This window comes from Ursus americanus, chromosome 6, assembly GCF_024610735.1.
Source record: "Ursus americanus isolate L20-20 chromosome 6, mUrsAme1.1.p, whole genome shotgun sequence".
In the NCBI taxonomy this organism is placed as follows: Eukaryota; Metazoa; Chordata; class Mammalia; order Carnivora; family Ursidae; genus Ursus; species Ursus americanus.
In genome coordinates, this window is record NC_142132.1 from 16,621,574 (window position 1) to 16,637,550 (window position 15,977).

The following is a 15,977-nucleotide window of genomic DNA, read 5'->3' on the forward strand; positions in this document are numbered from 1 at the left end:
TTGCTTTGATTTTGTTGACGAATTAATAAATGGTAGTCCATCGCATACAGTTTTATAAGTTAATTAACTCTTTATGTGAAGAATTTCAGCTTCCAAAGTGATTGACTTACTGCTCTATTAGTGTTCCAGCTTCAAAAGAGACATGAATTATATTTTGTGTGGAGGTCAAGTCAGTGGGGTCAACTCTTACCCTGTTTTCCCATTTTTCCACTGCCATAAAAAACTTTAGAAGGAAAGCAAACTGAGCAGGTTAGGAATTAAGCAACCACATTTTAATCAATAAATATGAACATTTGTGTGTTAACCAGTTATTAGGCCGAATAAAACTGTCAAGAATTCAAAAGGTAACCTTGAAAACAAAGTGCAAAAATCTTTGCCATAAACCTTTCCCCCATAGAGAATTAGTGGTAACAAAAAATTTACTCAGAATAAGGATTGGAATAATCTAAAAAGTTCCAGGTAGATTTCAAAGCTAAAAAAGATTATTTTGCACATAGTGGGTGATACGGAGATTATCTGACAACTCAACGAATAAATGATTGAAGGGAGGAAATGTTCAACATCAGGGAACGAGATTACTTACATTCACATTATGGGCCATTCTGATATCCATTTCTTATTCCTGCCCTACCTCACTAGGCTTTGCTGTGGTCTGTGTTTGCAGTATATCACATTTCCCAGGGCCCTTGTCAGCTGGCTTCTAGGTAAGGTGCGGGGAGGAAGACTCGAGGGAAGGAGAGATGAAGCCCGGGTATCTCTCCACATCTGACCCAGCTGGTCTTGCCCCATCTAAGCAGGGGCTTTGTCTCTGCCATGGCTCCAATTCCCACAATCCCTTGGTGGTCCCGGCCCTCATCAGGCAGCCCCCATCACGCTGCCGGCTCCTGTGGGCCCAGCTTCTGGATTAAGGGGGGCACACTTTTTCATAGTCCTAGGTGGTCACAGATTTCTTTTATTTGGCTTCTCTTTTATCATCTTTGTTGGTCAATTTCCTCTATTAAATTCCTTCTACTGAAATATCTAGAATGGTTTCTGTCTTCTATCAGACAGATATATTAGAATCATTAACATTTTTTCCCCTTTAACTTATCTGGGAAGTTTTGCACGAGAATCTGTCCTAAGCCAATGAAAAATCACTCAAATCACACTCAATACCCACTTTCTGCAATACGGGTGAATACAGGCTACTTTTTTTCAAGCACTGGAACCCTCTTGGCCAGGTGGATCCTGTCTGCCATGTCACCACCAATCATGGTGGACACAGCCAAGAATCTGAGGAGGTTGTTTCTGTTGTATGTACTGAGTGGGACAACAAGGAGAAAAATACAAACAGAAAATTCGTCTTAAGAAGAAATTACAAAGCCATCAAATGGATAACATTGTAAAAAAAGAAAGAAAGAAAGAAAGAAAGAAAGAAAGAAAGAAAGAAAGAAGAAAGTCTCCAAAAACATAAGAATGTAAGACAGCACCAGAAAGTTTCTTTCCTGTTGAATCAATAAATGTTCTTGAATTAAAAATCCTTTAGAATTTCTGGGTATTTCAAGAGCATCAAAAAAAAAAAAAAAAAAGACTCATCAACAAATGATCCATTGATTTTTCAGCTCAGATGCATCCCTGAAATGGTTATTTTTTCAGAAGTAGAGTTCCTTGGTAAGCATGGAGACCACACACGGGATTTGCTTCTTCTCGTGGAAGTGGGGGTCATCAGACTGGGACTCGAAGTGCCTGGCCACCCTGTTGTTCACCCTGGTGAGGATATGCAAGATCTCCAGGCTCTTGCCATGCTCATTCAGGATGGAGCACAGGGCCTGCACAAACCAGGACCCGCTTCCTGGGCTCCTCCATGAGTAATAGCCTTCAACAAGACAGAAAGGAGAAGATCAGATTCGCTGCCCCACGCGCCACTAGGAAGGGGCTCTTGGTGTATGAAGCCTGCTTTTCTGAAATTATCTTACTCTCTCTGCATGCAAGATCCCTGTGAAAATTATGCTGTGTGCTCAGAGAACAAACATCTTAGGTTCTAGAAGGGTGCGTGAAGATGCCCAGCACAAGTGTTCCTGCACGGATACATATCAAATACCTAAGTGTGTAGGAGACAAATGGGCACATGGAGCTTTCCAAAGGAGATTCTGGAGAAGCACTCTGGAACTCTTCCCTTTGTAGGGAGAGCTACTTTCTAATCCAAGCCTCAAGAGGGGAATTTGCAGGAGAGTAGAGGCAGAGATTCGAGGTTGCTGGCTTTGAAGCTGGAGGCAGGGGACCACAAGCCAGGGAATTCTAACATGCTGGAAAAAGCAAGGATGTGGATATCCCCCCTAGAACCTCCAGAATGTTCCTTCTGGAATTCTGGGTCACCCTGTCAACCCATTTGGATCTCTGACCTCCAGAACTATTAGATAATATGCTTGTAGGTCTGAAGCCACTACGTTTCGGGGAATTTATCACTGCAGCAACAGGAAACGCATACAGCCCCAAGCCTGCAATTTGAAGGTAGAATGGCATGGTCCGGTTCACAGGCAATGGATTTCATACCTGGAACTGTAGAATAGGCGAAGAGAAAGTCAGCTTCAACGGGGATCTTATATCTAGGACTGGCATCTGTGTCATTGATTGGCCCCGAGTCGGCCTGGACCCCATCATCGAGCTCTGTCCCCCGGCAAGCCTAAGTACCAAAGCAGAGATCACTCCGTGGAGTCGGGAATAGGAACATGTGAGCTCTTCACTGCTGCGTCCCAGTGCCTAGGGCTGTACTCGGCCCGCACTAGCGGCTCAACAAGAATTTGATATATACATACATAATGAACAAAGCTTGTGTGAAATTAGCAAGCACAGCCAATAAAAATATTGCAGTGTCTTAAAGAAATCCTCACAACCAGTGATCTGATGCAAATACAGATGCCAAGCATGGAGGGGTAGAAAAACAAAACCTAAATCTGCAAACCCCAGCTGAAACAGCGCATACATCTGTAAAAGTGCTAGAACCGTCATGTCTAGACTCTGTCATGTCTCTGTCATCTTTTTCCTTTTTCAACGGTACTTTGAAAAGGGATTACCTGAATGAAGAAGAGTTTGGGTTTCTCTAGAAGGCTTCTGCATCTATCCCCCCTAAAATGGGCGGTCAAGTCCTTTATTGCTGTCACGCCATCTGTTCCGTAAATTAAATTTTCTTCTCCGTGGCTTAGCAAGATGCAGGCGAAGCAAGCGGAATTTCTGTGGTCCTCTTCAGAGGCTGCAAGCAAGTGGTTTGAGGATGGAAAAGGTTAAGACATAAGTCCCCTGGGACTTCCAGAGGGGCCTCCCTCCCAGCCTGGCAGTGGCCACTGCCTGTCAGACAGGAGGAGGAGCAGGGGGAGGAGCAGCTCTCTGGAGAGAAGGAAGGCCAGTGGAGAGAAGTTAGAGACAGGGGGAATTCTAGAATTCTCTCACAGTCTGAGACCTAGATGGGGCTGCCTCGGGAGGAGGGGTGCCCCCCGTGTGGGAAGGGTTCAGGAGGCTGCTGGGGGCGCTGAAGGGCATGGCCCTGCTGTTTGTTAGGTCTGCGACACCGGGCAAGTTATGTCGCCATTTTGTGTCGCCATTTTGTGCCTTGCCTTAGTTCCCGTATCTGTAAAATCTGTTTAAAACATAAACCTTGCTGAGCCACACTTCCTTCCCAGGCGGTTCGGGCTTGCTACCCCGCCCCCCACAGCCAGAGCGCTTTCCGCCATGTCTCTGAGCCCTGGGGCTCATATCCTTCTCCGCCCAGAGCAGTTCTCTTTGGAGGAACTGAGAAACTGAGGCCTGGAGAGGGGAGCGCGCGTATGGCCTTACCCAGTGAAGCAGGGAGCAGGACTGCCTGGGGTCACGAGTGCGCGCCTCTGGGCGCTCTGCTCCTGGCCGCCCACAGAGGCCAGCCGCCCACCGAGGCCTACCACCCAGCGCCCAGAAATCCAGGAGCAGCCCTCCGAGATACTCCCGGACCACCCAAGCCGCCAAAACATATTGTTGGCGGAGGAGAGGAGCCTGGTGCGGCCGCGAGCTGAGCTGACGCAGACGCGAAGCAGAGCTCACAGCCCTCTAGGCCTGCCGGTGCCTTTGAGACTGAGCGAGGGGAACGTGGGGCCATGCTCCGTGTGGAATTGCCCGCGAACGGAGAGCCTGTTTACGCTGCAGAAGACTCACGACTGTTGAGATAAGTAAATAAATAAAATCTTTAAAGAAGAAGCCCACATCTCTAAGATCCCTATAAAACAAGGGGCACGGCCTGGGACCCAGTCAATAATTTTGGGCTCTGGAAAGCCCGCAACCTCTCTTCATCAGAATGACAAGAAGGAGAAGCCCCCCCCAGCAAAGAAAAGACAGTGAATCAGTGGCCTCTGCCACAGAAGTAACGGATATGGATGTAACCAAATTATCAGAAATGGAATTCAGAGTAACAATGGTCAAGATAATGAGTAGACTTGAAAAAAGTATTCAGGAAAATATTACTGAGAATATACAATCCCTAAGGGCGGAAATGAGAGCGAATTTGACAGAAATTAAAAATTCTATGAGCCAAATGCAGGCAAAACTAGAGGCTCTGACGGCCAGGGTCACGGAAGCGGAGGAAAGGGTTAGTGAATTGGAGGATGGGTTAATAGAGGAAAAAATAAAAATAGAAGATGGTCTTAAAAAAATCCACGCCCACGAATGTTGGCTACGGGAGATTACTGACTCAATGAAACGATCCAATGTTAGAATCATCGGCATCCCCGAGGGGGTGGAGAAAAACAGAGGTCTAGAAGAGATATTTGAACAAATTGTAGCTGAAAACTTCCCTAATCTAGCAAGGGAAACAAAAATTCGTGTCCAAGAGGCAGAGAGGACCCCTCCCAAGCTCAACCATGACAGACCTACACCACGTCACGTCATAGTGCAATTCGCAAATATGAGATCCAAGGAAACAGTATTGAAAGCGTCCAGGGCAAAGAAATTTCTCACGTACCAAGGCAAAGGCATCAGAATTACATCAGACCTGTCTACACAGACCTGGAATGAGAGAAAGGGTTGGGGGAGCATTTTTAAAGCTCTTTCAGAGAAAAACATGCAGCCAAGGATCCTTTATCCAGCAAGGCTGTCATTCAGAATTGATGGAGAAATAAAGACATTTCAGAATCGACAGTCACTAGCCAATTTCGTAACCACGAAACCAGCCCTACAGGAGGTATTACGGGGGGTTCTATAAAAGTAAAAAGGCCCCAAGAGTGATACAAAACAGAAAGTCACAGCCAATACAAACAAAGACTTTACTGACAACATGGCAGAATTAAAAGCATATCTCTCAGTACTCAGCCTGAACATTAATGGTTTAAATTCTGGTTTCAAACGCCACAGGGTTGCAGATTGGATAAAAAGAAAGGACCCATCCTTTTGCTGTCTACAAGAGACTCATTTCGAACCCAAAGATGCATTCAGACTGAGAGTAAGGGGATGGAGTACCATCTTTCACGCAAATGGACCTCAAAAGAAAGCTGGGGTAGCAATTCTCATATCAGATAAATTGGATTTTAAACTACAGACTATAGTTAGAGATGCAGAAGGGCACTATATTATTCTTAAAGGAAGTATTCAACAAGTGGATATGACAATTATAAATATATATGCCCCCAACAGGGGAGCAGCAAGATACACAAGCCAACTCTTAACCAGAATAAAGAGACATATAGATAAAAATACATTAATAGTAGGGGACCTCAACACTCCACTCTCAGAAATAGACAGAACACCCTGGCAAAAACTAAGCAAAGAATCAAAGGCTTTGAATGCCATACTCGACGAGTTGGACCTCTTAGATATATATAGAACACTGCACCCCAGAACCAAAGAATACTCATTCTATTCTAATGCCCATGGAACATTTTCAAGAATAGACCATGTTCTGGGACACAAAACAGGTCTCAGCCGATACCAAAAGATTGAAATTATCCCCTGCATATTCTCAGACCACAACGCTCTGAAATTGGAACTCAACCACAAGGAAAAATTTGGAAGAAACTCAAACACTTGGAGACTAAGAACCATCCTGCTCAGGAATGACTCGATAAACCAGGAAATCAAAAATCAAATTAAACAATTTATGGAGACAAATGAGAATGAAAATACAACTGTCCAAAACCTATGGGATACTGCAAAGGCAGTCCTAAGGGGGAAATACATAGCCATCCAAGCCTCACTCAAAAGAATAGAAAAATCTAAAATGCAGTTTTTATATTCTCACCTCAAGAAGCTGGAACAGCAACAGAGGGACAGGCCTAATCCACGCACAAGGAAGCAGTTGACCAAAATTAAAGCTGAAATCAATCAAGCAGAAACCAGAAGTACAGTAGAGCAGATCAACAGGACTAGAAGCTGGTTCTTGGAGAGAATCAATAAAATTGACAGACCACTGGCAAGACTTATCCAAAAGAAAAAAGAAAGGACCCAGATTATTAAAATTATGAATGAAAAAGGAGAGGTCACGACGAACACCATTGAAATTGGAAGGATTATTAGAAATTTTTATCAACAGCTATATGCCAATAAACTAAGCAATCTGGAAGAGATGGAATCCTTCCTCGAAACCTATAAACTACCAAGATTGAAAAAGGAAGAAATTGATTTCTTAAACAGGCCAATTAATGATGAAGAAATTGAGTCAGTGATAAACAACCTTCCAAATAACAAAACTCCAGGCCCGGACGGTTTTCCTGGGGAATTCTACCAAACATTCAAAGAAGAAATAATACCTATTCTCCTAAAGCTATTTCAAAAAATAGAAACAGAAGGAAAGCTACCAAACTCATTCTATGAGGCCAATATTACCTTGATCCCCAAACCAGGCAAAGACCCCCTCAAAAAGGAGAATTACAGACCGATTTCCCTAATGAATATGGACGCCAAAATCCTCAACAAGATACTTGCTAATAGAATCCAACAGTTCATTAAAAGGATTATCCACCACGATCAAGTGGGATTCATACCTGGGATGCAAGCGTGGTTCAATATTCGCAAATCAATCAGCGTGATACATCATATCAACAAGAAAAGACTCAAGAACCATATGATCCTCTCAATCGATGCCGAAAAAGCATTTGACAAAATACAGCATCCTTTCCTGATTAAAACCCTTCAGAGTGTAGGAATAGAAGGTACATTTCTCAATCTCATAAAAGCCATCTATGAAAAGCCTACTGCAAATATTATTCTCAATGGGGAAAAGCTGGAAGCCTTTCCCTTAAGATCAGGAACACGACAAGGATGCCCACTCTCGCCACTATTATTCAACATAGTACTAGAAGTCCTTGCAACAGCAATCAGACAACAAAAAGGGATCAAAGGTATTCAAATCGGCAAAGAAGAAGTCAAAATGTCTCTCTTCGCAGACGACATGATACTCTATATGGAAAACCCAAAAGAAGCCACTCCCAAACTATTAGAAGTTATAGAGCAATTCAGTAACGTGGCGGGATACAAAATCAATGCTCAGAAATCAGTCGCATTTCTGTACACGAATAACGAGAACGAAGAAAGAGAAATCAGGGAATCCATCCCATTTACAATAGCACCAAAAACCATACGTTACCTTGGAATTAACTTAACCAGAGACGTAAAGGACCTTTATTCTAGAAACTATAAATCACTCTTAAAAGACATTGAGGAAGACATAAAAAGATGGAAAGATATTCCATGCTCATGGATCGGAAGAATTAACATAGTTAAAATGTCCATGCTACCCAGAGCAATCTACACTTTCAATGCTATCCCGATCAAAATACCGAGAACGTTTTTCAAAGAACTGGAACAAATAGTCCTTAAATTTGTATGGAACCAGAAAAGACCCCGAATCTCCAAGGAACTGTTGAAAAGGAAAAACAAAGCTGGGGGCATCACAATGCCGGATTTCGAGCTGTACTACAAAGCTGTGATAACAAAGACAGCATGGTACTGGCACAAAAACAGACACATAGACCAATGGAACAGAATAGAGAGCCCAGAAATGGACCCTCAGCTCTTTGGGCAACTAATATTTGATAAAGCAGGAAAAAACATCCGGTGGGAAAAAGACAGTCTCTTCAATAAATGGTGCTGGGAAAATTGGACAGCTACATGCAAAAGAATGAAACTTGATCACTATCTCACACCATACACAAAAATAAACTCCAAATGGATGAAAGACCTCGATGTGAGACAGGAATCCATCAAAATTCTAGAGGAGAACATAGGCAGCAACCTCTACGACATCGGCCAAAGCAACCTTTTTCATGACACATCCCCAAAGGCAAGAGAAACAAAAGATAAAATGAATTTATGGGACTTCATCAAGATTAAAAGTTTCTGCACAGCCAAGGAAACAGTCAGAAAAACTAAGAGGCAGCCCACGGAATGGGAGAAGATATTTGCAAATGACACTACAGATAAAGGACTGGTATCCAAGATCTACAAAGAACTTCTCAAACTCAATACACGAGAAACAAATAAACAAATCAAAAAATGGGCAGAAGATATGAACAGACACTTTTCCAATGAAGACATACAAATGGCTAACAGACACATGAAAAAATGTTCAAAATCATTAGCCATCAAGGAAATTCAAATCAAAACCACACTGAGATACCACCTTACGCCAGTTAGAATGGCAAAAATAGACAAGGCAAGAAACAACAATTGCTGGAGAGGATGTGGAGAAAGGGGATCCCTCCTACATTGTTGGTGGGAATGCAAGTTGGTACAGCCACTCTGGAAGACCGTGTGGAGGTCCCTTAAAAAGTTAAAAATTGAGCTACCCTATGATCCAGCCATTGCACTACTGGGTGTTTACCCCAAAGATACAGACGTAGTGAAGAGAAGGGCCATATGCACCCCAATGTTCATAGCAGCAATGTCCACAATAGCTAAATCGTGGAAGGAGCCGAGATGCCCTGCAACAGATGACTGGATTAAGAAGTTGTGGTCCATCTATACAATGGAATATTACTCAGCAATCAGAAAGAATGAGTTCTCAACATTTGCTACAACATGGACAGCACTGGAGGAGATAATGCTTAGTGAAATAAGTCAAGCAGAGAAAGACAACTATCATATGATTTCTCTCATCTATGGAACATAAGAACTAGAATGATCAGTAGGGGAAGAAAGGGATAAAGAAAGGGGGGGTAATCAGAAGGGGGAATGAAACATGAGAGACTATGGACTATGAGAAAGAAACTGAGGGCTACAGAGGGGAGGGGGGTGGGGGAATGGGATAGACCGGTGATGGGTAGTAAGGAGGACACATATTGCATGGTGCACTGGGTGTTATACACAACTAATGAATCATCGAGCCTTACATCGAAAACCGGGGATGTACTGTATGGTGACTAACATAATATAATAAAAAATCATTATTAATAAAAAAAAAAAAAAAAAAAAAAAAAAAAATAAAACATAAACCTCTAAAATGTAGGGAGATTATTATTCTCTATCTGCCACCAGGGAAAAGTTGACACTTCAACCCCACACTGGACAGAAAGCCACAGACTTGCTCCTTCCCTGTGAATTAGCTTTTTGAAATTGAGACTGTTCTGTAGATACCAAACCTATTACTTGCTGTCCTAGGAGCTGATTTCATTTTTTAGGGAGAGACTGAAGTTTCCTGAAAGGCCTCTGCCTGGGCCGGAGTAAGGACAGGCTCCCCGGGCTGCAATCGCTGTGTGCCACTGTGGCGCCCTCCCAAAAGGGCTGGCTCGCTGCCCCTGCCCGGAGCAGGGGGGAGGCAGGGGGAGAAGGTGGGCACGCACCTTGCTTCAGCAGATCTTGCATCTTGGCACAAGAACAGTCATTATGGACAACCACATCAAAACCCAGGTTTCTGAAGCACTTGAAAAGGGCCTCGGCATCTTTGTCCGTTCCGTTTCGGACGCCCATACCTGCAGGAATGAAGGCCACAATGAGCGATCCCTGGCTGAGTGCTGCCGGCCAGCAGCATCTGGTTGGGTGCTAAGTGCAGCCTTGCTGGCTCCGGTGTCAATGCTCCTAAGGTCACAGTTTAAATGAGCAACTGAGAGAAGAAGCAAACTCAAAGGAGAAGGTTGTTCAGCCTGGCCACAGAAGGTGAGCCTCGTCACGGCAACTCTCTGCCTCAGTCAAGACCTAAGAGCTCCCCTCCATTCTAAGCCCTTTGGTCCAAGTCCCCCATCAGCGAATGAATGTGGTGGGACCTCAGACTCGAAGCTCCCGATGTCCCTCGTGCCTGCCTCCTGCGCACGAAAGCAGCACTGGGTGGGGGGCTCTTGCCCCAGCAGACGGGCACGGCCCTTCTCTAATCAAAGTCTGATATAAGCTAAAGACAACAGAAGGGGACAGGAAAGGTCAGCCCAGGCCCACAGCACTGACCTGTCTTTTTGTCGAAGTTCTTGTTGTTTATTATGATGCATTTGCCCACCTTCTCAAAATTCATGTTATACTGGTATATAGGCACTTGGTCCTGGGCAGTCTTGGTTGATTTCCCCGTGTCATTTTTCTTCTTCTTACTGGGGAAACAGAAAGCCAGTCAGGGGCTGTGGAAGATGTGTGGACAGGAATGGCCTCCTGATTCTACTGCTAGCATGGAAGGGGTGCCCAAGGAGGCTGTAATCGCTGTAAGAAAAGGCCCGAGGTGAGCAGATGGCTCTATTTAATTGTCCTATTGAAAATGAACAGGATCTCCTACCCTGTTTCATCAGATGCCAGAGAGATGCACACTAAAACTGTGCCGTGATACCCAGACACACCCACCAGCATGGCTACGGTGCGCCGGTGACCCCGCATAGGGCACCCGCAAGTTGTCACTCGTAGCTGCTGGGAACCTACTTTGTACTTCCATTGTGGAAAACTGGCAGAATCTACCCAAACTGAATTTAAACACATCTTTTTTTTTTAAAGATTTTATTTATTTATTCGACAGAGATAGAGACAGCCAGCGAGAGAGGGAACACAAGCAGGGGGAGTGGGAGAGGAAGAAGCAGGCTCATAGCAGAGGAGCCTGATGTGGGGCTCGATCCCATAACGCCGGGATCACGCCCTGAGCCGAAGGCAGACGCTTAATCGCTGTGCCACCCAGGCGCCCCGAATTTAAACACATCTTAAACATGAAACTCCACTCCCGGAATACACCCCAGAGTAGAGCAAACACGTCTGCAAAAAAGGACAGATGTATGCATGTGCACAGCAGTGCTGTTCAGCAACAGCCCCGAGCAGCAAAGAATCCAAATGTCCGTTTACAGTGCAGTGAATAAACCACTGAATATGCATATAAGGAAATACTATATAACAATGAGAATGAACAAAGCATGACAACACAAAGCCAATTTCACAATGACAGTATCACAATGATACTCAGAACACGAATACCTGAGGTTAGAAGTAGTTCCATTAAAAAGGGGGGAAAAGGAGCAGTGATTTAAAAAAGAAAGTAGTCGCCTTCCAGTCTCCTGACACTGTCTGTCCAACTTACCAAAAGTCTGGCAGGGAGGCTGGAACATGCAGCATCATTGAGAGGACACAGAAAAAAATGTCAAGTGTGAGTGGAAAGCAGCCACGCTGGTCATTCGTGGGAATGAAACTCTACGACAGAAAAGGTTTTTATCTGTTCTGAAAAATTGCTGAATCCCCGATACCTAGAACAATGCCTGGCATATAAGTTGCTCCTTAAATATTTTTTTATAAACTACAGACCAATATCCCTTATGAATATAGATGTATTTTTTTAAGAGAGAGAGAGACAGCATGCAAATGAGTAGGAGCAGAGGAAGAAGGAGAGAATCTTTTTTTTTTTTTTTAAGATTTTATTTATTTATTTGACAGAGAGAGCCCGAGAGCACAAGTGGGAGGAATGGCAGAGGGAGAGGGAGAAGCAGGCTCCCCACTAATCAGGGAACCTGATATGTGACTTGATCCCAGGATCCCTGGGATCATGACCTGAGCCAAAGGCAGATGCTCAACCGACTGAGCCACCCAGGCACCCCAAGAAGTAGAGAATCTTAAGCAGACTCCATGCTCAGCATGGAGCCTGATACAGGGTTTAATTTCATGACCCTGAGATTATGACCTGAGCCGAAATCAAGAGTTGGATGCCCAACTGATTGAGCCACCCAGGCGCCTTTAGATGCAAAAATTCTTAAGAAAATATTAGCAAACCAAATCTGGCAGTCTCTGAGTAGGATTATTCACTATCACCAAGTGTGATTGATTCTAGGAATTCAAGGTTAGTTAACATCCAATTAATGTAATCCATCATATTAAAAGACAAAGATAAAGGACAAAACGCACATAATCAGCTCCATTGATGCAAAAAAAAGCAAACGACAAAATCCAATACACTGTTACAATAAAAATGCTAAATACACTAGGGTTACAATGGGACTAACTCAACCTGAAAAGGGCATCTATGAAAAATTCACAGACAATATCATACTTAATGAGAAGAGACTGAATGCTTTCCCCCTAAGGTCGAAAACAAGTCAAACATGCCCACTCTTTTCCGCTTCTGTTAAATACTGTATGAGGGGCTCTAGTCAAAAAGATGTGTTCTAGGAGTGAATGCATCCAGTCTTATCCCCTCATTTTACAGATATGGAAACAGGTCCATGGGGGGCAGGGGTTGTTCAAGGTCTGCCAGGTAGGGATGAGCAAAGTGAGACCACCACGTGGGCCTCAGGTGGTATCAGTGTCTCAAGCTGGTGCTCCAGAGCCCCACAACCCAGAGTGTTTGGAAGAAGACTTGTCTGCCACTGTCCCTAAATTCTTGTCAAATGTTGGAAGGAGTAAAGTGAAAATAAAAACTCAGCTTGTTACCTGACAAATGTGGGCCTTGCACCCTGAGTTTCACTGAACCTTGCCTGTTGTAGTTTCTCAGAATCTCTGGAAGGACATGGCCTTTGATGCTGCCCCTCCTACGTGGGTCCAGATTACAGAGTGGCTCTGTGGGTCGAATCTCCGCAGATTGCTTATTGCTGTTTTTCAACAGCAACCCTGCTCTATCCTCCACTTTTATAAGGCCAACTGTCTTCCGTAGTATCATCTGATACATTTAAAAGAGAGATAGCCTTCACCTTCTCCCTACATTTTCTGTCTGGTCTACAGGGGCGATGCCAGCTTTTCTCCAGCACAAATGAGCACTGGGCTGGGACTCAGGCATCTGCCCATGGGACCCTTCGCAAAGCCCTGACCTCCTCTCCTGGAAAACTGAGCCTTCTGTGACCCTCACAGAATGACATGGCCGATTTCATGGGCAGAAAATACTCTTGTGGAGTCCTCTCCCTTTCCTGGGCTTCCATAAGAGCTCAGTGGAGACAAGTATCAGCAAAGCGAGCTTCTGCAGTGTTCAAGGACACACCATGCATGGGGGTAGGATTTACTTCTGAATTCCCTGTCAATCACCCATTCCGACAGTGCCCTCTGTAAACGTGGAAAATTATCTGTACGTGGTCTTTTGTATGCCCACAAAATCTTCAATCTATGCCTCTAAAGGAGGTTATTACAGGTTGTTACAACAACTAACATTGGTCAGGGCTTACAAGGGACCAGGACCTTGTTAAAATTCTCCCTGCATTTTTTCATTGCCTCTTGACAAGTCTTTAGCTAACTGAAGGCCACTCAAAGACCCTAATAAGACCAGTATTAAGACTAACAGGCTGGAGGTCTTTAAGAGATAAAGCTCTACTTCTATCTTCTGCAATATGAATTATTCTGAAACAAATTGTACAACAAACCACCAAGTAAGAAACACACTGTGATTTTTTTTAAAGTTGCCATTAGCCCATCCACAATGATGAGCAAAACAAAACCAGTGACCATCTTTTGTAAGAAAAACAGGCTTGGTTATAAGTTACATGAAAAAAAAAAAGGTCTCCATTTCTATTAGAATAGATTTGGGAAGTAAACTTTTTTTTAAAGGACTACAAAAGGGCAATAAAGATATACACCCTTTAAAGAAAATACTTTCTATGGTTACGAAAAGTACCTTAAAATTGAATATGAAATGTGATTCTTATCCCTGGTAAATATTTCAAAAGGGAGGGAATTCCCTTACCTAGCCTGCTCCTAACTTGAACTCTCATTTTTCAAAATGAAATAAAATATCTGCTTCCTCTTTCTGGATTTGAGTCAGTCAATAGTTATTTCTCCTTCTAACTGAAACAGATTTTGCTAAACCCAGGTCCTCCCAGACCAGGGATACGTGTTAGAGAGCAGTCAATTCCATCCCCCTGACTTTGCCTTCCTAAGAGGCACAGACCTTGGGAAAACTCCGTCTGTAGCTTGACTTTGGGGAAGCTACCCTGTGATCAAGTTAAAGCACGCAACTGGAGAGACAAACAAAAGGAAGAAGTGATTATCAAGATGCAGAAGGCACCAGGAAGAAAAGAGAAAAAGTGGACCGAAGTCCACGGCATAATAGATACATTCTGCTAGACTCAGAGCCCAACGGATCCTACTTGTTGTGAGGCTTCCAGGCACCCTCTCCTTGGGATTAGCGCCCTTTCCATTCCACTTTCCCTTCAAGACCCCAGTGAGAGCAGTGCCTTCACTTCCATTTAGCTAATTCTGGCTGCAAGGCTGCTGCAGAGACAGTAAGCACAGCCTCACATTTAGGAAGAGACAGGAGTTCTCAGAAGCGACTGTTTCAGGGTAGACCCTGGTAGCTGCTTCTGCACGCACACGGGGCAGGGGTCTTGCCTGCGTATTTCTCTTGTGCGGACACCTAATGCTATCTAGAAACACTGGTGGACTGGCGAGTCTGCTCTTCTCCCCTCTGCCGCTCCTACTTCCAACTGTTAACTTTAAGAGCATGCCTCAGTTGAAGACCTGGCGGGCAGACAGGAGTGTCTCCAGCTGGCCACTCCCACCAGGACCTGCAGGGCAGGTACAAAGATTCAGTTCAGTCTCTGCTTCCTGGTTGAACCATGAAGGGGAGGGTCTTTAGTCCAAATAACACAGTACTGCAAGCATGAGGAAGTTCTCTGTGCCCTGATGGTGGGAGGATTTCCAGTACGTAGGTTAAGCATGAAAGAAAACAGAGGGGGCAGAACCATGAGAACAGTATACTACCCTTTGGGGAAAAATGAGGGAAAAATATCGTATCTTTATGTTTGCTTGTATTTGCATAGACTCTTAAAAGGTGACGTAATGGATAAGCCCATTAATTCTAGGGCTGGACGGCTGATCTTTGAAACCTGGCTCTACCATGCAGCTGAGTGACCACGGGCAAGTTACTTAACCTCTCTATGCTTCGCTTCCTACTTTGTAAAAAGGACAAAATTATACCATCTGCCTCACAGCTTGTGAACAGTTGATTTTCACAAAGCCTTTAGAACAGTGTGTGGACTTCAGTTGATCGTACATAAATGTTATTATTATTACTAATGGTATTTGTTGTATATCATAGAGTGGTCACCTGTGTGATGGGGGCCAGGGGCAAGGAGAGCAGGAAGGAGGAAGAGTTTGACTGTATCTCTTTTTTAGTACATGCAAATAAGTTATTCAAAAGGTTAAAATACAAATTATTTAGTAATTAAAAATCATCTGCTGCAAATGGATTTCATTATTTGGCCCATTTTGAAGATTTCTGGACTCATACTTTTTTGTGCTACTTGTTGAAAGGGCTCCTGAGAGACCCCATGATTCTGTGTCTCACTGTGATTTTACACGGGATTTTATTTCCTAGCTTTTTGAGCTTCTTTCTCCTCTCTGTGTCAATAACAATGGCAGTCATAAATACATAAGTACCATCTTGGAACACTCACTGCCTTGTACACATGACCTCATAAGGTCTTTACAACAACTCTGTAGGGCACTGGCCCTACCTCATAGGAAAAGATGACATTAGTTTGTCCGAGAACACAATGCCAAACAGGGGTGAAGGCCCAGACTCACTCACAGGTCTGACACCAAGTCCCCTATTCCATCATTTCTTACTTCTGTTAAAATACAGATGCCCAGGCCTCACCCTAGACTTAGAGAATCAG

The 15,977-nt window shown here is 43.9% G+C and overlaps 1 protein-coding gene across 1 annotated transcript in view; it reads right to left on the reverse strand.

The window, feature by feature from the left end:
* Positions 1–250: 250 nt before the first annotated feature.
* CASP7 (caspase 7) overlaps positions 251–15,977 on the reverse strand; it is a 34,957-nt gene continuing 19,230 nt past the window's right edge. Inside the window, exons 3-7 of the mRNA XM_045803179.2 lie at positions 10,369–10,505; positions 9,774–9,902; positions 3,054–3,229; positions 2,533–2,662; positions 251–1,855 (exon numbers count right to left, since the gene is read on the reverse strand). Coding sequence (XP_045659135.2) covers positions 1,632–1,855; positions 2,533–2,662; positions 3,054–3,229; positions 9,774–9,902; positions 10,369–10,505 — 796 coding nt within the window. The 3' untranslated portion in view covers positions 251–1,631. The remainder of the gene's footprint in view (positions 1,856–2,532; positions 2,663–3,053; positions 3,230–9,773; positions 9,903–10,368; positions 10,506–15,977) is intronic.